Raw genomic sequence first — 27,631 nt, 5'->3', positions numbered from 1 at the left:
TTTCCCCTTAAAACATCATCTGTCTCTCGATGAAATTTATTTTGCACACACAATGCATTCATTTTTTTTGTTTTTTTTTGTTGGCCCATCAAGCCTTAAGTTATGTCGTGTGTCTATGATATGAAAGGGTAAAAGTTTAAATTCTGAAGGAAAAATTGAGATAAAACTGCAAAATGTAAAGTCATCCAAGCTGAAAGTACATATGTGTGCAAGACCTATTAAACCTGCTACTTACATGCCCTTCCTGCTTAAAAAAAAACAAAGAGCATGTTAGCCAGTTGTCGGTTAAAATTTAAGAAACTTTTGTCCAGACTGAGACCTAAACTTGCACAAAACTCATTAGTCTTCATGTAATGACTAAGAGGCTGGACTAGATCAGCACAGACAGGCTGATTTCTCTTTGCTGCGGTGTGAATATGACTAAAAGATGGATTTAAAAAAAGGAAAAGGAAAAGGGAAGATCTCGGGTGAAAATGTGTAGAGGCAACTCCAAATTAGTTGGATTCTCAACACCCATGAAGCACACCTTCATTATAAAGGGATCCATAAATAAGACAGAATAATAAATAAAACACAACAAAAACACAACAGAAAAGGCAACACTGCTGGTTATCAGTCTCCTTGCTCTTTTTTCCTTCTCTATCCGATTTTTCCTCTTTGTAGCTGGTGCTTGTGATTGGACAGGAGACAGTACTTTCTCCTTATGTCTCCCACTTGACCAGCCTACCTTTGACTCTCCCTATTTCCTTCTTTCTTCCTCTCTTGCTCTCTAACTCTAGAACTCAGCAAACTCCTTGGCACATTTCTCAGTGAAGGAGACGCGAATCTCCTCCTCCTCGTAGTCGTCGAAGTTGCTGGTGTCGCCTGGTCCTTTGAACTTGGGGATGAAGGGAGCTTCCACCTAAAGTCACATAAAGGAAACTATTATAAAACAAACTGAAGGGAAGAAAAGTCTCACATGCCACACAGTACACTCACCAAAACATACCTTTTTCTGGTAAATGGCAATCCAGTCAGTTGTTGCAAACCACTTGTGTCCCTTGATATCATTGACCCCATTTTTGAGGTTTCCATAACGTTTTGTGAGATCCACCTTAAAATAACACAAACATATTTTTCTCACGGTCACGTTAAAGAAAAAATAAATGTAACCTAAACGTCTGAATGCCTGCGGTATTTGCTCTCACCTGTAACAGGTTCCTTAGGAGGTCTTTCAGGTCTGAACTGAAGTGAGACGGGAAACGAACCTAAGGGCAGAGCACAAAATGAGGATTGAACCAGTGATAACTTCATGTAGTGATGAGATTCAGGCTCTCGGGTTCGTTATCTTCTGTAGTGAAGCACTGGTAGATTCTTATAATACAATGACATGGCTCTATGTAGTTCTGGGAAAAACTAAGTACATCATATGAATCAGTAGCTTGTAGAAGAACCTTTTCCAGCAATAACTTCCAGTAATTGTCTTGAGAGACTTCCCAGACTTCTCACATTGTTGTGGAGGATTTTTAGCCCACTCTTCTTTACAATGGTTGCTTCGGTTCATTGAAGCTTGCTGGCGTGCATTTGTGCACAGCTCTCGAGTTCCAGCTACAGTAATTCAATCAGGTTTAAGTATGGACTTTGACTAGGCCGTTGAACCTTCTGTTTTAGATTTGCTCGTGTGTGTGAGATGACTTTCTCGTTGGTCAACCAAGCTTCCTTTGTCGGAAAAATGGTGTCACATTTGACTCTACAGGGAGTGCAAAATTATTAGGCAAATGAGTTTTTTGTCCACATCATCCTCTTCATGCATGTTGTCCTACTCCAAGCTGTATAGGCTCGAAAGCCTACTACCAATTAAGCATATTAGGTGATGTGCATCTCTGTAATGAGAAGGGGTGTGGTCTAATGACATCAACACCCTATATCAGGTGTTATTATTAGGCAACGTCCTTTCCTTTGGCAAAATGGGTCAAAAGAAGGACTTGACAGGCTCAGAAAAGTCAAAAATAGTGAGATATCTTGCAGAGGGATGCAGCAGTCTCAAAATTGCAAAGCTTCTGAAGCGTGATCATCGAACAATCAAGTGTTTCATTCAAAATAGTCAACAGGGTCGCAAGAAGCGTGTGGAAAAACCAAGGCGCAAAATAACTGCCCATGAACTGAGAAAAGTCAAGCGTGCAGCTGCCAAGATGCCACTTGCCACCAGTTTGGCCATATTTCAGAGCTGCAACATCACTGGAGTGCCCAAAAGCACAAGGTGTGCAATACTCAGAGACATGGCCAAGGTAAGAAAGGCTGAAAGACGACCACCACTGAACAAGACACACAAGCTGAAACGTCAAGACTGGGCCAACAAATATCTCAAGACTGATTTTTCTAAGGTTTTATGGACTGATGAAATGAGAGTCTTGATGGGCCAGATGGATGGGCCCGTGGCTGGATTGGTAAAGGGCAGAGAGCTCCAGTCCGACTCAGACGCCAGCGAGGTGGAGTACTGGTTTGGGCTGGTATCATCAAAGATGAGCTTGTGGGGCCTTTTCGGGTTGAGGATGGAGTCAAGCTCAACTCCCAGTCCTACTGCCAGTTTCTGGAAGACACCTTCTTCAAGCAGTGGTACAGGAAGAAGTCTGCATCCTTCAAGAAAAACATGATTTTCATGCAGGACAATGCTCCATCACACGCGTCCAAGTACTCCACAGCGTGGCTGGCAAGAAAGGGTATAAAAGAAGAAAAACTAATGACATGGCCTCCTTGTTCACCTGATCTGAACCCCATTGAGAACCTGTGGTCCATCATCAAATGTGAGATTTACAAGGAGGGAAAACAGTACACCTCTCTGAACAGTGTCTGGGAGGCTGTGGTTGCTGCTGCACGCAATGTTGATGGTGAACAGATCAAAACACTGACGGAATCCATGGATGGCAGGCTTTTGAGTGTCCTTGCAAAGAAAGGTGGCTATATTGGTCACTGATTTGTTTTTGTTTTGTTTTTGAATGTCAGAAATGTATATTTGTGAATGTGGAGATGTTATATTGGTTTCACTGGTAAAAATAAATAATTGAAATGGGTATATATTTGTTTTTTGTTAAGTTGCCTAAAATAGCTAAAACTAAAAACAAACTAAAAACTACTTCCAAAAACATTCAGCTTTGATATTAATGAGTTTTTTGGGTTCATTGAGAACATGGATGTTGTTCAATAATAAAATTATTCCTCAAAAATACAACTTGCCTAATAATTCTGCACTCCCTGTAGAATAAGCACACAATAACAGAAAAATAAAACACATCACCCCTCCACAGAGTTGATTAATGGTTTGAGGTGTACGTGCTATTATGCTGTGTCTGGTTTTCTCCAAACGTGTAGCTGTGCATGTATGGCCAAACTTGTCCGCTTTGTTCTTATGTGTCTAAAAGTCTGTACTCACAACAACATTTCACGCACAGATTTATCAATGTTTTCGTAGGTTTGTATTTTACATAATTAGAAGTCCTTCAGACTGTGTGCATGAACAAATGAGGGCATGACATAGGTCTTTAAAATGAGTATTACTACTTCTACTATACCACTGCTACTTATTATTATTATTTTTTTTTTTTCAGTCATCATTTACAGTTGACCGTAAGGCCCCATATACTCAGAATTACAATTAAATAAATAAATAAAAACCCCTCAAAATAAAACATGTGTAAACATAACTTCAATCATTGTCTGATGTCATAACTTATCTTCTAATATTCTCTTTTTTGACACTATACCACAGATGATGGAGAATTTTGAGGCGTATTTTTGTTTTCTTTGTTTTTATTGCCATGCGTTTCTTATCTGGGTTTGACAGATCATGTGGTCCATGTCCTCCACCTAATTTCTTCTTTTTCCTGTAGTTTGTCTTTTTCATATCAACTGATCCACAGTGACTAGCTCAGGCTAAACATTATTCAGCACCCGAGTTATGTTTCACCCCGAAGCAGCTGATTAAGAATGAGGCTGATTTATTAACATATACATGGTGGTAAGAAAAATTGGTCAGTGTGCACCTGTCATAAATTTGACATTGATTTTCCTCATTTCTTTTGCAGTATACCAATGTTTCCATGCACATATTAGTAAATGAGGGTCCCAGAAGTCTTATTCAGATGCAGTTTTGCAAACCTAAGCTGTGCTGCTTTGTTCTTTTTAGAAAGAAGTGGCTTTCTCTGGCAACTCTTCCAAAAAGTCATACTTGCTCAGTCTTTTTCTATTTTTAATCTCATGAATTTGAATTTTTAAGATGTTAACTTAAACCTGTAGAGTCTGAGATGTAGCTTGTTGGTTCTTTGCAATCTCTCTGACCATTGGACGGTCTGACCTTGGTGGGAAATTGCTGGGAAGGCTCAGAGTGCTCTCACCACCCAGTTTCAAATATTTTTTCCACGTTTGGGCTACATCCACACATACACAGGTACTTTTTTTTAATCCAAGTTGATTTCCATCCACATTTAAATGCAAAAAAAATCTTAGACACTGTCAATTTCATGCTAAAGCAACAGATGGTGATATAACCCAACCATGAAGAAATGTTGGCCAATAAAAAGCTCACAAACAATAACAAGGCACACAGTCTGACATAAAAAAAGATGGGGAGAGATAAAGGTGGACAGCTTTCATGTTGCGAGAGAAAAACCTAAATGTTCCTTGTCCACACATAAATGCAGATATATAGATTTAAAAAATTTTCACCCTCAAAGGTATTTTTCAAAAGCTGTTTTCAGTGGTTCAAACTACCACACAGTTAAGTTAAGTTAAGTTAAGTTAAGTTAAGTTTACTAAAATACTCATATACAAGCGAACATAACTTTGGATCTGCATGATGTCAAAAGATAGCAGATAGTCTCAGTATGGTTACCTCAGGTACAGTGAACATGATGCTATTCAAATTCTTTGTGTGAGGTGGACAGCCAGTCAGAGGAAAGATGAATTAAAGAGAGGGTGGCTTCAAAGGAGGCAGAGCCAAAATAGCTTAGTTCAGACAGTGGATGAACTGAGGTGCTGTATCAATGGTTGTTATAAAATACATAAGGATTATTTTGGAATCTGAATCATGCAACACAACTCTATTAAAGTCCAAATATAAAATTATGGAACTGGAAACGATCACAATACTCCCCTTATAAATATACAAGAAATAAATAAAGGAAATATGCTCCTCTTACATCCTCCCTGATCAGATTTATTATGCTGGATCAAGGCTCTAACTGCCAGGTTCTCTAATATGATGGCGTAAAAAATTGCTGCTTTTTACACATCTGGAAACAACAATGTGGGTGGAACAAATACAATGCAAACCACAGAGTATTTTCAGAGACCAACAAAGGAAAAACATGGCTGAACAGATCAAAACAGATGCTTCTACTTGGTCCGTGTTTCTATGGTAAAAACACATTTTTTGAAACTACACCATACCCACTCTACCACAAAAAAAAAGAAAAAAGAAAAAAACATTGCCCAAAACTCTTTCAGGATTAACCTAAAACTGAAATTTAAATACAAAGTAAACTAAAATACATTTTTACAACAAAAAAACAACCTAATATCACATCATGAGTCATGTTCTCTTGTGTAAAGCATTAAATATTAGCACAAAATGCTAATCAGACAGTCAAACTCACCTTCCCTGAAACAATCTTTTCATAGATCTGAATGGGCTGATCAGCAAAGAAAGGCGGGTACCCTGCTGCCATCTCGTAGACGAGTACACCCAATGCCCACCAGTCTACTGCTTTGTTATACCCCTGGTGGATGTAGCGGGGGGCATGATAAGGATGGAGTAACGGAAGAAGAAAGAAAAAACATTAAGTTAATTTAAGATAAAATATAAAATGATGCAGTAAATGTATATTTCATCATATGTCTGTAATGAATTGTGTACACGGTTAATATCAACAAATGCACCAATTCCCCAGACAAAAAAAAAACCCCACAGAAAATAAATGATGAACTATCTCGATAGTCTGTTATTTACAGTAAAATTACAAATCAATAAAGTGGCTTGTTTTATTCCACATAATTAATTGTCAACTCAGTATCTCCAGATTATAAAGTGTTATATAAAGCTGCACACAGTAAGGATGCATTCACAGCCTGTTAGCCTTAGTTACTGTCAGTTACTGGACAGCTTGTGTCTACACGTGTCTGTATCATAGTTAGTACACATGGTTGGAGTACTTGGACCAAACCTTTAAAAGGTCCACTCACACTACACTCGAGGTCCCAAATGAATTCCTATATACATGGTCTCAGAGACTCAATTTTATTCAATCCTTATTCCAATCTAACTACATATTAGCTTTCCAAGATATCTTACACTCAATATGTTTTCCTAATGCAAAGTGCAGATATGTACTGCTACAATGTTCGACGTTCACATTAAGCATAGCCAAACTTTTAAAATAATAAGGCTTCAGACAGCTTTCAACACCCAGTTTCTGGCACTCTGTTTAAGCTTGTGGATCTGCATGATGACAAAGACACCAAGAGTGGTCATCTCAGATACTCAGCTTTTGCCTGAGCACATAAGCCCCACCCACCTGCTATTCAAATCATTCATTTGTGAGTTGACTTAAAGCGAGGGTGGCCTCAAAGGGAGAGGAGTGAAAACTTGTTTCAGTCACAGTGGAGGAACTGAGGGGCTGCACCAAGTCCCAGAATAAGACAAATGATTACCTCGAACTGTGAATCATGCAAAACTACAATAATAAAATCCCCAAAAAATAAAAATACAGAGCATGAAATAAAGAGAATAGCTCCATTTTAATAATGATATGTCAGTTTTCGATAATGATATGTTCACTTCTTGTTGTGAGGAGTATCTTGGGATGCCTTTGAGACAAAAAGCTTGTCTGTTAAGACTAAATTTGGTGACTTGTGGTACATTTTATTATATACACTGGATTTAATAATTGCTTTAATGACTTTTCCTGTCTGATTGTAAACATTTATTTGTAAGTCATTCAGTCATTTAGCGGAAACCTCACTTACATTATAGTTTGGATTTATTGGAATTAAAAGTTTAGCCACATTATTTAGTATTGTTTATAATATTGGGCACTACCATTCAACACCATTTGGATGAACTACTTTATATAATTATTTGTGTAACATTTAAAAGTTGCTTATTTAAAGCCTCCACCCATCTCTGACAGCAATTTTTGATCCTACCTTCAACTGTTGGGAAAAAAAATGAGGAATGTGAATGTGGCAGTCTTCCAGTGACCTGAGCTACAGAGAGCACAGTGAAAATACTCTCCCATCATTTTGGTGTTTAAGAAAGAGAAACTTGAACCTGCTTGTCACTCACAGAGTCTATAGATCACAACCCACCAGGGTTACAAAGCCCATAAATGTCTATATATATACAAACTGCAGCACTTCAAATGTTCTTTTAATACTTATTGCACAATTTTAAAGTTGCTGGCACGTAAGCTTCCCAAAGCCTGGCACCTAATGAGGATGCTGCCAGTCTGTGCAAACAACAATATTCTTAATGAGTTTTGTCATCAGTGTTTTGCTAACATATGTCAAACACTGAAGAGACCTGTGTGTTCTCTACTCAGGTGTACACAACTTCTCATCTGTGTGCACACACATTCATAGAGCATCTGGGATGGGACTGATACAGACAGATGGGCATGTTTTTGTGTCACAATGCTCCCAGTATCTTAAAGCGTATATGCACATGTAGAGTGAACCGCAATTTGCTTGTCAAAAGTACTGCTAAAACATGTCCTGCTAGGATTATTTATATGACTGTATATTACTGCAGATTATTCGTGTGATCAGCTTTAAATTCACAGGGGTGTAACGCTGGTATTATAGTTTGCAAATAAGCAAAGTAAGCTATTGGACCTTCACATATTATCACATGATTTTTAGGACTTGTCCTGAAAGAAAAACCAACAGTTATGCATTTGTCTTCCAGTTGGACTCCAAGCAAACTGTAAAAATGTATAATAGAAACAATCTTTCCTATGAGGTACCTACAGCTATCCACAAGTGAATATAATCCTAGCCTTAAAAAACGAAGAAGCCTCTACCCCAAGCTTAAAGTTAGTTCAGCTGGCTGCCAAGCGCACCTTGCTGAGAATGATCTCTGGAGCCAGATATTCTGGGGTGCCACACAGTGTCCAGGTCCGGCCCTTCACACGTTTGGCAAAGCCAAAATCTGTAACCTAAGAGGGGACAAAGAACAATGACAACGACAGTGAGTAAAAAAAAAAAGAATAAAAAAAAAAAAGAAAAAAAAAAAATTCAAATAGGCTAAGTAACACCACATGAAAGGCAGCAAGAAAGAGAGGCACTAAAAACAGCCGCATCAAGGGAAATTGTCACCAGCTGTTATGCAACAGTTCGCCACTAGAGGGTGGTACACCAGCACACAGAGACGATTCCAGAGTGAAGAACACCTTTGTAAGGTTAACGAATCTCACACTGAAAATAAATGTCCTCATATCTGTTGAGCTGTACGTGGCATAAAATATTCTAATTTTGAGCTCTAGAAAACTCTTACTGTGATGATAGTTTTAAAATATTTAAGTAAAAAGATGTTAGATAAATGGAATAAAACAGATGGATTAATGTGTGCTAAAAAAATTACTGTCAGTTGCAGACATAATAAATATGGAACACAAATTCATCAGCACGGTCTGTGAAGGATAAATAATTAACAGTAAGTTTGTTACCTGTATGTAGCCCTGTTGGTCTATGAGCAGGTTTTCAGGTTTCAGGTCTCTGTAGATCAGGTCCAAAGCATGGAGATACTCAAAGGTCAGAACGATTTGAGCAGCGTAAAACCGAGCGTGAGGCTCACTGCACATAAACACAACGAGACAAAAGGGGATCTGTTTGGTGATCGAATAGCAGAGATGACTTGAGTCTAGCATAGAGATGAGAAGAGCTGAAAATACTGCCGTAGGTTAGGAGACATGATAGAAGAAAGAATACTGAATGGGAATTAATACATGGAAAAGATGTAGGCAAGCAATACTCTACATTATACTATAATCTGAAATAGCATGACATTTGTTTGCTGCTTTGGGATAAGCCAGATCATCTTGCAACTTTGGATTAAGCTGTTAATTAAGTTATAATGTCATGTAACTCTAGACATGGATAGTATAATAATTCTTCTGGGGAAAAAAGGTTTTTAAATCTTATATTGCGACACAGTATCCAAACTTTTCTAGAGTTGTTGTGCTTTGTGCCTATGTAGAATACAAGATAACAGAAATGCTTTCAAAGTCCACTGTTTACTCTTGTAGCAATCCACAAAATGCTTCTGGATATAAACTTTATTCAAACACTGACCTAAATCTGCCAATTCTCCGTAGATGGGAAAACATCTCGCCACCTGGCACATACTCCATCACCATGTAGAGGTTAGTGTTGTCCTGCAGAAAGGAGGACGAAGGTTAGTGGCACTCACACAAACACACAAAAGCATGCCCATGTATGGATGCACTTCAGGTACACACATATACAGGAGTTAAAACTCAATTACGTGAGCTAAAAAAGAGAAGAGCAATTTCACCAGTTACCAAATTGTTTAATCTAGCTGGTATTTTGCTAGTTAGCATTAACTGACTATTATTTATAGTATTGCCATATAAATAATAAAGTACTTTAACCCAGGAACATTACTGAAGGCCTGGTTTGTATATTGTGTGTTGTTTATATCACAGTTTTGCAAGATATAAGTAGTGTAACCGACTAACACAAATCACACTGCGTATGTTTTGTTCTTGTTGACTCTTCCTCCTGTGTGTAGGACAACACACGTGGACTGGAATATTCTGTTAATAGGTTTATTTAAGGTGTCTAGGATAGTCAATCCCTGGCTTTCCAGGTGCATCTAAACAGCTTAACCTGAATAAGGCATTAATTGGAGTATAGCCATCAGCAGGATTAGTCTGTGCACGTCCATGTCACACGCTCATGTGACATCTAAAGCCAACTTCACCATGTACTTACATACAACTCAACAGGACTGACAGTGGTGATGGAAGGGGTAGTAGACTGAAAGATTAATGCACTATAAATTATTTAATTTTAATCATTAAAACAATCAGAGTTGGTGCTCAATTTTCAAAAATATTACAAATAGGCTTCTCATCTGCTGGCCAAAGATACTTGTAAACACTTCCAAGAGGTCTTTAAAAACATGCAGACTTAATGTGACCACTTAGTTCATAGTTTGAATAAATAAAGCAAATTATTTTTTGAATTAACTAATTTGTGTGTGAGTAACCAAACCATCATCGGATCTGTAACAAATTTTAGCCATTTTTTGCTTATTATTGTTTCAGAATCATTTTAAGTACAGGTATGCATAACACATGTTAAATAAAGCACTGACCATTGCCAGCAGTGACCAAAGTAACAACTAGCAGTTGAAAATAGTATTTAGTGGCAAGTTAGTAACTTCAGGAGTTGGTTGAGACCAGCACAAAGATGGATATATATTAATCAGGCAGCTAAGAAACAGCTTCGAATGGATCATAACATTTGTCTGTGGCTTTTTAATGAATTAATATGCGAAACTTTGCTAAAGAGTTCTTTTATTGTTATTTTAATTGTGTGAGAAATTAAGCAGTCACTCGCTGTCATCAAACAACCACAGGCATGTGTGCTCTCACACACCTAAAATAATCCATACCTTGAATGAGTACTCTAACCGCACCAGAAAAGGGAAGCTGACAGCCTGAAGAATCCTCTTCTCATTTAGAGTGTGCTCTATCTGCTTGAGCTTGACCACCTGAAAGGCAGAGAGAGACAGAAAGAAGAAGGAGAGAGAGAGTGAGAGAGAGACATTTTACCCAGTAAGACAAGAGTGTGAAATTTAAGGCAAATATGAAACTAGCAATTTTCATTTAAATACATATCTGTTAAGACATCTCTCACAGGTTGAAGTAATATGCTGCCTATGGCCCAATCATCACAATATTTGAGTGTTTTTGCAATTGGAGGATTATAACATGGGTGTCTGTGGCACCATTACTGGAAAAAATGCTGTATTAAGTTACTGATAATGAAAACCGAACATTTCCTACTGCTGCATCTTCCCATTAAAACCATTTAACTTTTGAAAAATGAGCTTGCTTTTATTATGAAGTATCAGCTGGAAATGCATTGTGTTTGTTACTGTTATCATTCATTAAAAATGGATCAACAAAACAATATAACTGACATATTTCTTTGACAGCAGATCAGTTTGAGATACTGCAGAAAGTAATGGAACAAGAAGCAACAGCCAGAGTGAGCTGTAAGATGAAGCGCTGCAGGCAAAAGACTGCACACCTCCAACAAACTTCTTTCACTGTACCCTTCTGCTGACATTCAAAATCATATCTCAGCTGCTCACCAAATGATAAAAAGACTCTTACTTATTACATTACTTCTTTATGAAAAGACAGTAGTATTACTGTCTCCAAAATTGTGTAACTTTAACAAACAGACACTCCAGGTACAGCAAGACATCTGTGGCATTTACGAAAACAACCTGAAGTCCGTATTCTCAAGATTTTCCTCCATAATTAAGACTATAGGCCAGTGTGCTATTGTGCCATGTCTTTGAACTTTAAAATAACTATGAAACGTGTTGGGGTTTCATGGGAAATCAGCTTAGAGTTAGAAGTAGTTTAGATGAAAGGAGGTTGCAAGGCGGATAGTGCAAAATTTAACAGGAAACAAGAGTTTGTGGCAGATTTTTGGCTGGGAAGACTTATGAACATATTCTACATCACCAGTTACAACAAGGCTGCATCGGTAGGGTGGCAGCACCTGGTTAAAATAGTATTCTCTTTTAAACCTCACTTGGTATGCCACTTGGGCCTCTCTGGCGAGACCAATCACAGATACTCCACTTCCACCACTTCCATCTGTAACAGACCAATCACTTCAAGGACACAGGCTCGCCCGACCCCCTTTATAATAGGCCCTGGCCTCACACCAGGCATTCTTGCCTTCTTCCCTGTGAAGATCATTAGAGCTTAACCAGTGATCCTGGACCAAGGTTATCCACTTAACAGTTTACAGATCCAGTTGTGAAAGGTATTCCCTGAACGTTTCTGGTTTCAGGATTACTAACATAAATATTTTATTTAATTATATTTTAATTATGTCAGTATATTTTTCTAGTAAGCAGTCGTCGTGTTGTTGCAATTCTGCACCTTATCAAGTCAGCACCTTATCAAGTCAGCACATCAAGTGAGCTTGTGCTTGTATAGCTATTTGCTAGCTGTCCAAGCTGAAAATTGGTGCCTATGGGTGCCACTGCATTCTCTGGTAGTGGTAAATGGTAGTGGTAGCAAGGTTAGGGACGTTGCTTTTGCAACGTCCCTAACCCCTCTGAATCACTTATGTGGGTGTCAAACATGCAAAGGCGTCACATGGGCAGACAGAATCCTGGAGTCGCATTTGCAAGTGCCCAGGGCCGCAAAAGCCGATCCCTGTCTTTCTGACACTGCAGCGAAGCTGAGCAACATACCCAGCTCAGGTTGCACTTGCTGGGGGGATATGATCAAAGACCCCAAGGCTGAACTTACTCCTTTTTTAATCAGCTCCTCAACTCCAAGGAGGAAGAAGATGAGGATGAGTTAAAAAGTATCTTCTGATGATAATGATGACGATGAGGAGGATGTCATTTTCCCTCCTATCCAGGCATTGTGGCCATTTTCCATCTTCCCCATAAGGTCACGCTTATATATATATATGATATGCAAGCATGTAATAGCCAGTGTCCCAGGAGGTGTCCTCTCTGCAGATGGATATGAGATGTCATCTGAGTCCCAGTCACAATTTCTCTAAATATCTGGTAGCTATGTCTCACTGGAGTGACCCAAAATTGTTCATAACCAGTGTCCTCTTATGTATGGTGGTTATGAGGAAACAGATGCTTGATTGAAAGGTTAGAAGGCTGTTTTTGAGGGGAGGGCTGTCAGAGGTACCTGGCCCCAGAGACTCATATAAATTAGCAAGAGCTGATGGCAATTTTCTAAACTGAGGCACAAAGGCAAGTTTAGGCCTTCAGGGATTTTTTGGTATCTTGCCATAGTTCCTGTTTGCAGTCCCTTCCCTTTGTGCCGAGGTTTAGGGAATCTAGCTTAGCTTTTCATTAGGGCTGTGACACTAGATGGTGGAGGCTATAGTGATGGCATGATTACCAGTGCAACCAGCATTCACCAGCATCCACATTCTACCAGAGAAATGGCTTCCTTGTGGGGCCTTGTTAAGGGTGTTTCTGTGGATTACATCTTTGTTATTGCTAGTTGGGCTTCCACACATTTTTTAATTTGTACTGTTCTGATGTAACTGCGTCCTCACTTGCATGCTCAGGCCTTAATGAGGCCTGCTAGCTGAACGTTGGGGTTGGTGTGAGGTGTCGGCCTTCGAGGTGCTATTGGCAGGAGAGCATGCAATTTGGGAGTGAGCTACATTTCCAATAGTGCGATACCAAGTAAAGCTTAAAAGGCAATGTTTGTTTACCAGGGTAACCCCAGTTCTCTGAAAACTGAGGGAGTTATTTCATCGCATTGCCCTATTTGCATGTGCAAAAATGGCTTGTGTGGGGCCAGAGGCTATTTTTAAAATGGTTTGGGGACCCTATGTCCTTGAAGTGATTTGGTCTGTCTTAGATAGATGCGATGGTAGTTTAGCTTCTGTGAAAGTATTGGGTTTACCCTGGGAGATGACCCTGTGGACCAAAAACTCCATCTAAATTGTTTACTAAAGTTAATTTTCAGTACAACAATATGGTGCTATGTATGCAGAGGCAATAAATAAATAAAAGTATAATGCCCACCTCCCTGAAACAAGTGCAACATAGACTTTTTTGTGAAAACAGCCATAGCAAAACAACACCATCGTGTTCATGTACATTCATTCTCTCACTCTCTCAGGCATGTGTTCTGTCAGTAGTACTTGCAGAAGACTGTAAATTCATGGATTACCTTCATGTCCCTACTGATGTAAAAATTATTTTGCCAGTACTTTAGTACAGCATGACAGATAGATAGATATAGATATTCATTCTGATTTTGATCTTGCTAAAATCCCAATCTCAGTGTTTTATCAATAAGATGATAATTAAATGGTAAATGGTCTGTATTTGTATAGCACTTTACTTGGTCCTAAGGACCCCAAAGCGCTTTACACTATACACAATCATCCACCCATTCACACACACATTCACACACTTTAAGCCATAATATAATTATATTGTGGATTAATTATCATCTTATTCACAGATTAAGTCAAAGATTTATTTTAACTGAATATTAAAATTACTCTGGTGTTATCCACGTAAAGACAACCTCTGCTCTGTGACTGTAACTAATCCCTGATTTCAGCACAAGTGGGTTCAGATAATAATTTCACCTGTATTTGAAGGGCCTTTAACAAAATGCATAAAAGAATAAAATCTTCCGAGTGCAGTATTCACATCAATTACATTTCTGTTTTCTGTGGGAAGACTAACTAAAAAATGGATGGGAGCGCATTTAAACACCCCAATCCCTCTGTGATTCTGGTGACCCCTGACCCAGACTGACCTTCTGCTTGTTGAGGATCTTCATCGCATAATGTTGTCCCGTTTCTCTGTGCTTCACCAGCATAACACGACCAAATGAGCCCGTGCCCAGGGTTTTCAACCTCTCAAACTGCTCCAGGCAAGCAGTGTTCTGAACAGACAAAACAAAAACGGTTAGCTGATTTTTGTGAAAATGGGATATTTAGGGTCATGTTGCTGGTAGCGAGTTTTTATTTTCAGCTACTCGTGTGCTCACATTTATCACTAATTCTTGTATTTTCATGGTATATATTCTTTGCACATGTCATAAACAAATATGCAATAGATAATATATATAAATTAATATATTTGGTATGTATGGTTTATAATTTCTTAATAGAAAGTAATACACATGTGCATACAGGATACAGTGTAAATTTGAAGAACAATAAAGAAAAAACTTTTACTCATGTTTGTGGTACCTGAACTGTTTCTCAGGCTCAGATGGTCCCAGAAACTTATTTATCATAAATAATTGATGTTTTCCTACATAGAATCAAATCATGCTTAACACTCATATATTTTTAGATACTGTCATAGACGGTTTTGCATACATATGTGATAAATATTGGTTTAGGCTTAGATATTCAGCTTTATCTCAAAAGTCAAAACAAAAATATTGCCTTCACTGCAATTTTTATACCCAGTGCCATAGTTTGAGCTGCTCAAGTGTAATTGGATCATTGCTACATAACCCGTTTCACTGACAGCTGTGGGTTGTTTCTTCATTACTTCTTCCGAAGTAGAATAAAAAATAAAAACGTTTTGAAGATGATTTCAAGTGTGGTACATGCATTTGGGAGCTATGAACCCACAACATGTGTTTGAAAGAGCTCTCATTTCAAGTGAAACAAGCTATCCTTGAGATCCATTTAAAAAAAATGCAGTACTGGTGAGCTTTGCTCAGTATTACAGTATTGCAATGGGCCCTTTTATCATTGTGTTAATTTGTTCATTTGACAATCTGAAAATAATAAATAAAACTGAATAAAAATTCAGTATATTTTTTAACCCCAAATTCATCATTTAGCTTCAATAAGCTTAAATAAATACAAAAAAAAAAAATAAGCCAGTGTCCCAAAACATACGGAGAAAATTATATACAGTATAAATTAAAACAATGTTGATACAGATTTATGTATATTTAATGGTTTAATTAATGTCTATGAAGAATATTAGGTGATCTAAAACAAGTGAATTAAAAAAAACAACAACAACAACAACAACACACACACACACACACACACACACACACAGCTTTAGGGTTGATACAGTTGACATTGCCCTGGGGATATTTTCTAACTTTCTTACTCATACTGCATACAATATGAAATATGTATACTGAATATAAATTTGCAGCATTAAATATTACAAAACATATGGAGTTGTTTTATGTCACAGTTTACTTGAAACAGTAACTTGCATTTTAAAAACAGTCAGACAGTAGCATCATCACTAACCAATAGCCAATAAATAATAAAACTGATGCTATTTACAAACAAATGTATTTATACCGCCATCTGTATATATTAAAATTATAATTTTCAGTGATTTGCATAAAGTGATAGCTGGTAATACTGAACAAATAAACAATAAAGACATGAAACAAGTGAAATTTCAGTAGCTATGATTGGCATTTTCAAAAACAGCAGCCCACACAGAAGTAATGTATATATTTCTTTGGCCATACAGAATTGGGAGTGAAAATTCTGTTTTTCTAACATGCAAACAAAGTTAGGATTAAAGTACAAACAATAAATCCTGTGTATCATACTTCTGAAGCTTAGTGGGCAGACTTAGTACACACACTAACCTGTGCAGGATTCTCCCACTTTTTGAGGAAGTCCTCTTTGGCTTTAGCAAGGAATTCCTTGACTGTGGAAAAAACACACACCAGTGTTTACATAAGAAAGGCTTTAGTGGGGCATCTGTGTGTATACAGAAAGTGAAAAAACATCAAAATAAAGAAACAGAACACCTACTTTATTGTCTGAAGTCAACAGCACAGAGTCTGACTAAAAATTGTTAATTAAATCAAATTTTATTCATATCCATCGTAAAACCACCTGCTCATAACTATTACTCACAAAGACCCAGTGGCTACATGGATGATTTGTCAGTGTGTAGAAAGTTTTGAGACGTAAACTGATCGTCTTATCTGTCTGTAAGGTAATTCAGGCTGTTGGGATTTTTCTAAATGTACAGCAATTAGTCCAGATGGCTGATAGTCTGAAAACTACATGCAGAATATTCTCAAGTGCAAAAAAAATACCTGAACTTGAAATCTCATGAACAAGTATACTCATTTAAAAGCTTAAATCCCAGGACACATTTCAAAACACTTGTTGACCTACCGGTATTAACTATCAACACTTTCCCTTCTCACCTTCACTAAAAGTGTCAGCTGCTCAGTGACCGGTATGCATTTATACCAAGTAGCTATGTCATATACTTAGATGTCTTGATTTAAATGTCAAGCATTTAAGCCTTTTGGAATAACTGTTTCTTTGATTTTCTTAAAAAGAAATCCATCACAGTATTCAGATTTACTCCAGTTTGTGACACATACATAACTAAATAAACCTTTACATATCATTTCCTAGTAAATTGCTATTTCAAAAATGATGAATTTAAAAACAAACACAAAAGTATAACCCCAGACATGAGCACACTCATCCTTCTATATTTGGACTTACAGTACAGCAGACAATCAGACTAACTCAGTGTCAATCTGCAAACCTTAAGGGGGTTCACCAAACAAAATAGCCCCCACACTTTCAGCAGCATCTCTTTCCAGAGACAACAGGCACTGTGCGTTTGGGAAATATCTGACACATAGCTTGTTGTGATCTCGCCAAGATTTGAGTACAAGAGGATGTGAAGTTGCCAAGATTCTTGCAGCTTACAATAGCTGTTGGTTGTTTTGCACCTCGTGAAGTGATTTGGCTATGGAAACGGCACTACCACCTGCTTTATTATAAAGCAGCATCAACTGAATCCAAAGAAAAAGCTCTGTTCAAAGCGGAATACTACTACCGAGCACCTATTCATCTGTCTCTATATTATGAGGTTAGTTAATTGAAATGTAGCTGCCTAATTTGGGTTCTTGAAAGCTATTCTGACACAGGCTTATTTAAGGACTGAGCAGGATGAGTGGATCTTTTTAAATCAGACAGCAGAAATAGGCCGCTGCATGGAATGTTAACTGAAGCTAACATAGCCGCTGTGTCACACCGTCTCTGGTGATTTCGTGAGTCTGGAACAGAGCAATGTGTTATGTGTAGCGTACAGGCGACGGTACCCACCGCTTTCCATCTCGCTGCCCTTCCTGGCCGTGGGCGCGTTGCCCATGATGACAACCTGTCAACGGGCGATCCGTGGCTTTTTGGCCGCCCTGCAGCCTTCTCAAGCCGATCTAATCTCGATTAGGTCTGTTCGGTATTTTCTAAATCCAAAAGCACCAAGCGTTAACTCCGAGGTCTTGGTCTTTAATAGCCTGGCAGCTGCTGATGCGGTGCCAGGGCGAGACGAGATGGTAAAGCGGGCTCACTCACTCCTCAGTCATCAGCAACCGGCAATTGATATACAGTTCAAATCCACGGGGAGGATACCTTTGAGGTATCTCGGTCGTTGGGGCTTCACTGGACCGTAAGGCCGAGCTCGGCGCAGATGGCCTGAACACGGAGGATCCAGTCTTCGCCTGTCCCTCCTTGCAGCCCCCGCCGAACGAGCCCCCCCGGCTCCCCACCTCTCCCCAGCCTAAAGAAAAACGACACCAGAGGCGGGGACGCGATATTCTCAGCCCAAGAGCCGCCACTTTTTGTTACCAAACCCAGCTTTTAAAAATTAAACCTCGGCGGGGTCCGACGACGACGGGAATTCACCCAAATCAACATTGGCCCCCCGTAGCCTCGGAGACGAGCGAGATGACGGAACTACAGTCGACTGAACGTCCCGCCTACTAGCCAGAACCGGTTTTTGATTGACAGCTGCAACCAGCCCGCGGATTGGCAACCTATGTATGCCGGTATCCCACGGAAGGCACTGATTGGCTCTTCGCAATCCATCAAGAGCAGCACCATCCTACCGCCCTACACAAAGCGAGTGAGGGGAACGTCACCGATTATTTTCCTCCCGACGACATACCCGCCCACTTTTCCTGGTTTCCGTCCTCCATTGGCTAGATGAGGGCGAACCGTGGGAATCTCGGCGAATGTGAAGATGTCCATTGGCTCTGAGTAACGATTGGCAGGTAGAAAAAAAACCCCTCTTCAGCCCCCCACTCCCACCGCCACCAAGCGACTGATACACGTTTGGCCAAGTGACGTCAACCGCGAGCTATTTTTAGAAATGTTGGTCAGAATTTAACGCACGCGCGGCGCGGTCGGGCTGGCAGGACTTCTAAACATTTCGCAGACCGTCGTGCGTTAAATGATGAGTGTATTTAGTGAGAAATAATATTAGGAAACAAGACGGTCTTTCTAAACACTCAGAGAGATACCGTCTCTCTGAATATTTTACAGTCACCGAAACCCTCCAACAGCCTCCTTCAACACAGCACATCCACCCCAGCACCTAGAACACCTGCAGGCTTAGCCTAGCATATGACCGAGAGTCCTTTTATGAACGGGACCTTCAAAAGGCTCGGTTTCACATGGATTTGCATCTGAATATCTAATTTCAATAACAATTTCACCTTGTGCTGGTAATTAAAAAAAAAAAAAACTTATGGTATGAAAAAAAAACATCCATTCTATGAATACGAGATCTCTCAGCTGTTGCAGGGTTTGACACCATCATTTGGGCTCACAGGACACCACCATGGTTATGTAAAACGGACTCAAAAACCAAATCACTAATTCTGCTAATACTTGGTTGTAACTTACATATCACAGTCCCCCCACACCGTATAGAGTGCTGTTAAAGGACAATTGAAGCTGCATATGGGTTTTACTGCTAAATATGAATATATGAAAAGAAAAACTGGTCAACTGTGCAGACATGTGAGAAGTAGACAGATGGATGGATGGGGGAGTTGGTCCCTTCAACTAAGATAAAATGTGCAAGAGAGCACAGACAGGCCCCCCTTCCTTTTGTGCAGCAGTTGCCTAGCAACATGAGGCTGGAGTGAAAATGGTGGTGCTGCATTTTATGAATGAAATCGGAAAACAGAAAGGAGCCAGAGATGGGAGGGCGAGGAGCGAGCCAACGTGCTGAGTCTCTCTACTGTTGCAGTGCTTCCTTCCACACAAGTCAAGGTGGAAAGCAGCCGTATGGAACATGTTCTGATTAACAGGAAACACAACAAGGTCAACAAAAAAAAAAACTTTATTAACCCCATCACTGTTGTTACAAATACTGAAGCTGAGACTATATAGTAAGTACAAAATGAAAACCTGCCTTCTTGTTTTGAAGACAAAATAAGAACAAGGAAAACATTATTTACAGTAAGCCTAAATCATCCACACACACACACACACACACACACACACACACACAGCAATTTGGCATCCATCATTACCTACATGTTTTGCTCATATAGGCGTTTTATGTAACAGTAGGTGAACTGTTGCCTATTCACAGAAGCAGGTTTACCGAGTAATCTAGATAACCCTGGGGCAAAACATGTTAATGCGAATAAAGCCACTTGATGCCACAATATCATAAACATGGCCCATAATTCAAACCCAATTCCCTCCCCCCAGTAGGTGTCACAAGAGACAAATCTTACAAAGAATGAAGTGCTCTACTACAAGCAGCTAGGTGCTATATCCTTCCCATCGCATAGCACTAGTTGATCTGTGCAGAAAAGGACAAAATGAACAGCATGGGTATCAGAATCTCGAGTTTTTCCCACACGTTTCAGGTCTGTTGAAGTGACCTGGCCCAGCACTGATGATCTGCACTTCTTTCAGCCAGGCATAAAATATAATCTTATACAGAAATACAATAAATTAAGGCAAATCTGACTGTGCACACCTGTGTGTGTGTGTGTGTGTGTGTGTGTGTGTGTGTGTGTGTGTGTGTGTGTTGAAAGGAAGTGCGTAAAGAGGAGGAACCAGAGGTGGTAACCATGCCAGACCAATCCCATTTTTGAGTGCTTCATAAAAAGATAATGTCTATGCTGTGGTGTCCTGTGCTTTCTGTTAAAGTCCACATGTTATACAGAAACATCCATGGCCTCCTTGTATAAATGTGTGTTTGCAATGTGGGTGTGTATAGATAAGAAGGGCTCCTTATCCATTGCATTAATCTGATGCCTCTTACATGCAGTCCATGGAGTTATCTGGCATCACTCCTAGATGTGGCATCTTTCCTGGTATACAGGATGGAGGGAGCATGCCACTGATGTTGGGGGACGGGTCAACATTCTCACTGTCTTCCATCTTGTCTGCCAAGCCCTCCCAGTTGATATGAAAACGGGTGACACGAGGATTTGAGGCCAAAATATTCCTCTGGAGCTGCAATGATGAGAACTTGTTAGAAATAGGGGTGGACTGCTAATGTTTTTACATGAGGACATAATTAGATTACTAATTAGGAGCCCAAAAGTTAGTTATGACAGCCATCCTTAGGAGTGCACATTTCCCCTCAGAACTTGGGATAGCTTTGAATTAAATACAATGAATAGTTGGTTTTATGTTGGATTTGTAGAAGGAAAAGACCAGTGTAAAGAGAATGAAGCACAAGATAATAATTTTAATGCTAATGTTAAAGTAGATACTGGTACAAGAAAGCATAAAATTCCACCTGAACTAATGCATTCTTTTAAAACAATGCAAGACCAAATAAAACAAAAACACAGTGCTAAACAATCTCCAGATAATTCTACACACACATACACGTACATAATGCTACAGTTATCTGTAATTGTACATTTCTGGGCACAAGAGGGCAGCAGAGAGACATTTATAGTACCTTTCCACAAATATGGCCCATATTCTACACTTAATATCACCCAATGCTGATGTAATCTGGTCACATTACAGTAAATGCAGACAGCTGGAAACAGCTTTCCTCAGTATTATTCATGATGGTCATTTGTGTACTTGTGTATGTTACCTGAGAGTAATCTGGTTTGAGAGGTGGGTTTTCTCGCAGTTCAGGGTCCGTGTATTCATTGTTGACATAGTAACCGATGCGGATGAACTCCTGTCCACGGTAGGTGCAGGTTATAAGGACTACGGTCACTCCTACAGCATCGCTTTCTGGAATCAGCCCTGTGTTAGGAGCGTCAGCCTGATAGGGTAAATGAGCACAGAGAAGAAATCAGATGAAATCTAATTATGCTATAAATGAAACAGTAACTGGTTAACCAAACCAGGGATATCAAATACATATATGATATTGTGCAAAAGGAGTATGTGAAAAATCCCGTTTATAACAATTTTCAAGACATGGAACACTCAAAGAGCTTTATAGAGGTTAAAAAGACAAAATTGATACAAATGAACTGAGAAAAAAACACAAACATAACCCAAATGCCTGTCTGAACAGATGCATTTTAAGCTGCTGTTTAAAGGATGTCACTGAGTGGGAAGTGCAAAGAATGAGTGGGAAGCTGTTCCAAAGTTTTGGAGCTAAGGTTTGGAAGCCACAGTCCCCTCTTAGTTTTCAAAAGGATGTACAGTGGGGCAAAAAAGTATTTAGTCAGCCACCAATTGTGCAAGTTCCCCCACCTAAAATGATGACAGAAGTCAGTAATTTGCACCAGAGGTACACTTCAACTGTGAGAGACAGAATGTGAAAAAAAAAAATCCATGAATCCACATGGTAGGATTTGTAAAGAATTTATTCGTAAATCAGGGTGGAAAATAAGTATTTGGTCAATAACAAAAATACAACTCAATACTTTGTAACATAACCTTTGTTGGCAATAACAGAGGTCAAACGTTTACTATAGGTCTTTACCAGGTTTGCACACACAGTAGCTGGTATTTTGGCCCATTCCTCCATGCAGATCTTCTCGAGAGCAGTGATGTTTTGGGGCTGTCGCCGAGCAACACGGACTTTCAACTCCCGCCACAGATTTTCTATGGGGTTGAGGTCTGGAGACTGGCTAGGCCACTCCAGGACTTTCAAATGCTTCTTACGGAGCCACTCCTTTGTTGCCCGGGCGGTGTGTTTTGGATCATTGTCATGTTGGAAGACCCAGCCTCGTTTCATCTTCAAAGTTCTCACTGATGGAAGGAGGTTTTGGCTCAAAATCTCACGATACATGGCCCCATTCATTCTGTCCTTAACACGGATCAGTCGTCCTGTCCCCTTGGCAGAAAAACAGCCCCATAGCATGATGTTTCCACCCCCATGCTTCACAGTAGGTATGGTGTTCTTGGGATGCAACTCAGTATTCTTCTTCCTCCAAACACGACGAGTTGAGTTTATACCAAAAAGTTCTACTTTGGTTTCATCTGACCACATGACATTCTCCCAATCCTCTGCTGTATCATCCATGTGCTCTCTGGCAAACTTCAGACGGGCCTGGACATGCACTGGCTTCAGCAGCGGAACACGTCTGGCACTGCGGGATTTGATTCCCTGCCGTTGTAGTGTGTTACTGATGGTGACCTTTGTTACTTTGGTCCCAGCTCTCTGCAGGTCATTCACCAGGTCCCCCCGTGTGGTTCTGGGATCTTTGCTCACCGTTCTCATGATCATTTTGACCCCACGGGATGAGATCTTGCGTGGAGCCCCAGATCGAGGGAGATTATCAGTGGTCTTGTATGTCTTCCATTTTCTGATGATTGCTCCCACAGTTGATTTTTTCACACCAAGCTGCTTGCCTATTGTAGATTCACTCTTCCCAGTCTGGTGCAGGTCTACAATACTTTTCCTGGTGTCCTTCGAAAGCTCTTTGGTCTTGGCCATGGTGGAGTTTGGAGTCTGACTGTTTGAGGCTGTGGACAGGTGTCTTTTATACAGATGATGAGTTCAAACAGGTGCCATTCATACAGGTAACGAGTGGGGGACAGAAAAGCTTCTTACAGAAGACGTTACAGGTCTATGAGAGCCAGAGATTTTCCTTGTTTGAGGTGACCAAATACTTATTTTCCACCCTGATTTACGAATAAATTCTTTACAAATCCTACCATGTGAATTCATGGATTTTTTTTTTTCACATTCTGTCTCTCACAGTTGAAGTGTACCTCTGGTGCAAATTACTGACTTCTGTCATCATTTTAAGTGGGGGAACTTGCACAATCGGTGGCTGACTAAATACTTTTTTGCCCCACTGTATGAAATCACAAGAAGGCCTCTGAGGACCTACGAACCCAGCCTAGAGAATAGGGGTGGAGCACTTTGATAATGTAGATGAAAAACCAAAATTTTAAACTACTCTAAACCTGACAGAAAGCCAGTGCAAAAATGTTAAAAGTGGACTGATGTATGAAGACTTTTGAGAGTCAGTTAAGAGTCTCACAGGAGCATTTTGGACAGACTGAAGGGAATTAATAGATGCTTCAGTCAGAACAGAAAACTCCATTCAATAACCTAAGCAAGAGGAGAAGGAGGCTTGGACAAGAACCTCCAATTCACTTCTTGAGAAAACAAGCTGAGGTGCTTGTCCATGCCTTCTTGTCCTCTTAAAAGCAGTCATACATCAGATGAAAAATCTGACGGTACTTTTCTGCACTTAAAGTTCACACCACTTTCTGAAATTTCTCACCATTAGGTGCCTTTTTTCTTTTACACTTGAATGGTTCATAGGTCATTGTTAAGTGACTGTAAGAAAAAAAAATCCTTTGAAAATATCCAGGTACAAGGACTACATTGAAAATTTGTGAGGAAAAAAGTAGTCAATGTCCAAAGAAATACTGAAAGGTCAGAAGACTTTGGAAAACTATTGTTCAAGACCACAAAAATGATAAGTCTTGACTCCTTGATAGCAAAATATAATAAGAAATTAGGCTTGACTTAGTATAGGCTTGCACTGTACTGTATAACTCATTGAGAAGTTGAGTGCAGAGAGACTTTGTTGACAATTAGCATCACAAAGTTCAAGCTTAGTCAGAAAAGGGGATACGATGCTGCCTCACATGGAGAAGCTCATCTGTCTTGGGATCTTGTTTAGAGACAAGGGTAAAGTGGAGCAGGAGAATGACAGATCTATATGATCTATTGCGTTCAATTGACATTTCTACCTTCACCTTTTTTTTTTTTTGCATATACTATTATATATTGTACATATATTTATTAGTTTCAGATTTAGCCATTTTTATATTTTGCCTGTTTATGTTATTGTATTTTGCACAACTCCTTGTGAAGCTCGCACACAAGAATTTCACTCGCATGTGCTGTACCAATGTACCTGCACATGTGATGTGACAATAAAAAGTGATTTGATTTGACCTACGGACAAAAATACAAGGTAGAGACTGACAGAAGTAGACCACAAATACTAGCGGAGACAATCCTCCACTACATCTCTGCATCAGGTGTGGTAGCAACATGTACTGATCCCAGTGAGAACCCAGCCATGATGTCTCTTGGCCGGTCTGGGAACCTCTCAGTTTCCTCTCAGAAAAGCTGGGAAAAAGATGCTGGGACAGTGCGATCTGGTATGTCTGCTTTGAATACCACTCAACAGGGTTTGTTTTAAATAAAACTGGATGTTAAGTATTACATGATAAAAGCTCACTGAGAGGACTCACCTGAAACACAAACATGTGTCTGCCAGCTGGTACAGGGCCCACTAAAACAGAGTCCAAAACCTGGTCGTACTCCTCGCTTTCAGCTGAACCCACATAAATGATCTTCCATTCCAGGTCTGCCAGTACACAGAGGACAAATAGGGAGGTTTGTTTTTAAATTATTATTATGATCACCATCATCATTATTACTACTACTACAAGGTAGGCTTAATTTTACTTTTTTAAATGAATAATTATAGTTAAACATGCACAAACTACTTTTTTTCCTTTCTCACACACACACACACACACACCTGTAAAACAGGGTATTGTGAATGATACCTTCACCAGAAGGGTCACTTTATCCAATTTACATAGAAAATGTTTCATGGTTGTCCCTTTTTGTTATAGTTCACCCTGTATTAATTAGTATTAGTAATGCAAATAAAATTTACCTGTAGCACTGGCCAGATATAACCGAAACGGCATCAGTCTCCATAAAAACCTCAAGTTTCCACAATTTATTGATTTGAATATAAGGGAGAAAAACGATGTTTAATGGTGCAAATGTTGTTTTGGGATATTAATAACTGGATTTGGTAATGAAAGAAAAAACAAAAAACAAAACAAGATTTGTGACTCAGTCCAACTAGCACCACAATACGAAAGAGACAAAAAGCAATTCAGTTTGTTTGAGGTGCTGACAAAATTTGAAACTCTACTTGCTCCTAATGTGTATTTGGTAATATTATTTGGGCTCACTTTTAAATGAACGGCAGAAAACAGGAGACTAAACTTGGAAGTTGTAGCATGATGCTATTGGTAGGCTTGATTTTAAGACAGTTCAGTACATTCTATATTTAATATCTGCTTATCCATTAATTTTAAAATCAAAGAAATGTTAAGGGTGCTGTGTCGAGAACTAGTAAAAAATGGGCCAAGATAGAATACGTACAAATAAATTCAGACTGAAGCTTATACTTAAATTTTGTTGACAGGAAAACAGTTGTTTTTTTTTTTGTTGTTTTTTTTAATCGGAAAGGTAATGAAACTTAAGTTTCGGTATTATAGATACCAAATGTTCACAGCAAAGCAGCAAATAATATAATGCCACTTAGGGCTCACAAGTCCATTGTGCTATAATTAGTAGAAGAAAATGCGGGCTACTTTTATATCCTTAAAGAAAAAATATATTTCCCCGCTATCCCGTCGCGCGGTTCGCGGCAAATTACGAGCTTGTTTATTGCTACAGTAACATGTGACCGACCAATCAGCTTCTTGAGAAATACTTACGAGGAAGGTCCTTTAACCAATAGCGGTGGGCAGGAGGCGGGGCGCTCTGCACAAACGCGCCAGCGCCAATTTTCAACAACTTTACAAATGAAATATAACTTTACAGCCCAAACGACAGCTAATACTGAATAACCATCGAGCAAAATAACGTGCTTATCGTTCACTTATGATGCAACAAATACATCCAGCGGTGAAATTAACACTTAAAGCAGACTGCGCCCACACGACGCTGCTATTCTACAGCTAACATATAACAAAAGAGTAATTCAACTAGAATGACACGCTAGCTAAATACCCACCTTCCGGCAAGTCCTCCATGCATTCAAACGTTATTTCGAACTGAAACGGGTTTCCAAACGGGCTGGGGTTATCCAACACAGCAACATTTAACACTTGTACCTTGGCCATATCTTCAGACGCACCTTAACCTGAGAAACTCTTACGCCTTTTTTTCTCTTGAACCAGATTTAGTGAGTCACTTCGCACTTTACTATCGCCGAGCTCACACGCTGTCAAAGTTGCCTGGCTTCAAAGACGCAAGTTACAGTTAGCCTCTTTTATTCTCCAAGTACACCAACAGAAGGAGCCGCTGCTTGGCTGAAGGAAGTACGTCACTTTCGTCTTCTTCGACGTCTTTATTTTACATTGTCCATAGAAGGGTGGTGCTGCCCTCCAATGGTAATTTGTTGTATTGCAGCTAGATTAAACTAAATACATAAATATCCTCGAGAAATATCAAGAAAAATATTTTAAAAATAGTGTGTATATATGCATATAGTAGAGAAATGCCAAGAGCTGACATATAAATGCCTTTCTGTTGTTTACTTGTTCAAAAGAAACAAAAAAATAATTACAATGCCACAGTTATTTAGACCTGTATATGTCTCTTCACTGACTGATCAAGTTTTCTACACAGAGGAAAAGTTTCAGACCATGAAATAAATACTTTATTGCAAAGAAATCCAAGGCGCCTCCAAAAATGACCTTTACTTCGTTTTTGTTCTAACTTTCATTTGACTTGTGTGAGAAAACCAGTAGCTGCATTGGGAGTATTTCTACAGAGCATTAATCAGTGCTGAAAACCAGTGCGTTACAGTGTGATTCTCAATATTTTCCACTGTGACTA

At 39.3% G+C, this 27,631-nt stretch overlaps 2 protein-coding genes across 2 annotated transcripts; both read right to left on the bottom strand.

Moving 5' to 3' along the window:
• Positions 1–647: 647 nt before the first annotated feature.
• On the bottom strand, positions 648–18,535 carry prkacab (protein kinase, cAMP-dependent, catalytic, alpha, genome duplicate b). Its single transcript, XM_026170267.2, has 11 exons — positions 17,887–18,535; positions 16,395–16,456; positions 14,565–14,693; positions 10,673–10,771; positions 9,325–9,407; positions 8,700–8,826; positions 8,094–8,189; positions 5,631–5,753; positions 1,188–1,247; positions 989–1,093; positions 648–901 (listed from the first exon to the last, which is right to left on the bottom strand). The coding sequence occupies exons 1-11, from the start codon at positions 17,930–17,932 to the stop codon at positions 776–778; spliced, it is 1,056 nt and encodes a 351-aa protein (XP_026026052.1). The 5' UTR covers positions 17,933–18,535; the 3' UTR covers positions 648–775.
• Positions 18,536–19,891: 1,356 nt separating this feature from the next.
• LOC113023856 (histone chaperone asf1b-B-like) lies at positions 19,892–27,121 on the bottom strand. The gene is made up of 4 exons (XM_026170268.2): positions 26,805–27,121; positions 25,234–25,349; positions 21,644–21,820; positions 19,892–21,042 (listed from the first exon to the last, which is right to left on the bottom strand). Exons 1-4 carry the CDS (start codon positions 26,911–26,913, stop codon positions 20,845–20,847), a joined length of 600 nt encoding a protein of 199 aa, XP_026026053.1. The 5' UTR covers positions 26,914–27,121; the 3' UTR covers positions 19,892–20,844.
• Positions 27,122–27,631: the final 510 nt, after the last annotated feature.

This window comes from Astatotilapia calliptera, chromosome 6 (genome assembly GCF_964374335.1).
Source record: "Astatotilapia calliptera chromosome 6, fAstCal68.1, whole genome shotgun sequence".
In the NCBI taxonomy this organism is placed as follows: Eukaryota; Metazoa; Chordata; class Actinopteri; order Cichliformes; family Cichlidae; genus Astatotilapia; species Astatotilapia calliptera.
This window is presented reverse-complemented; position numbering and strand designations above follow the sequence as displayed.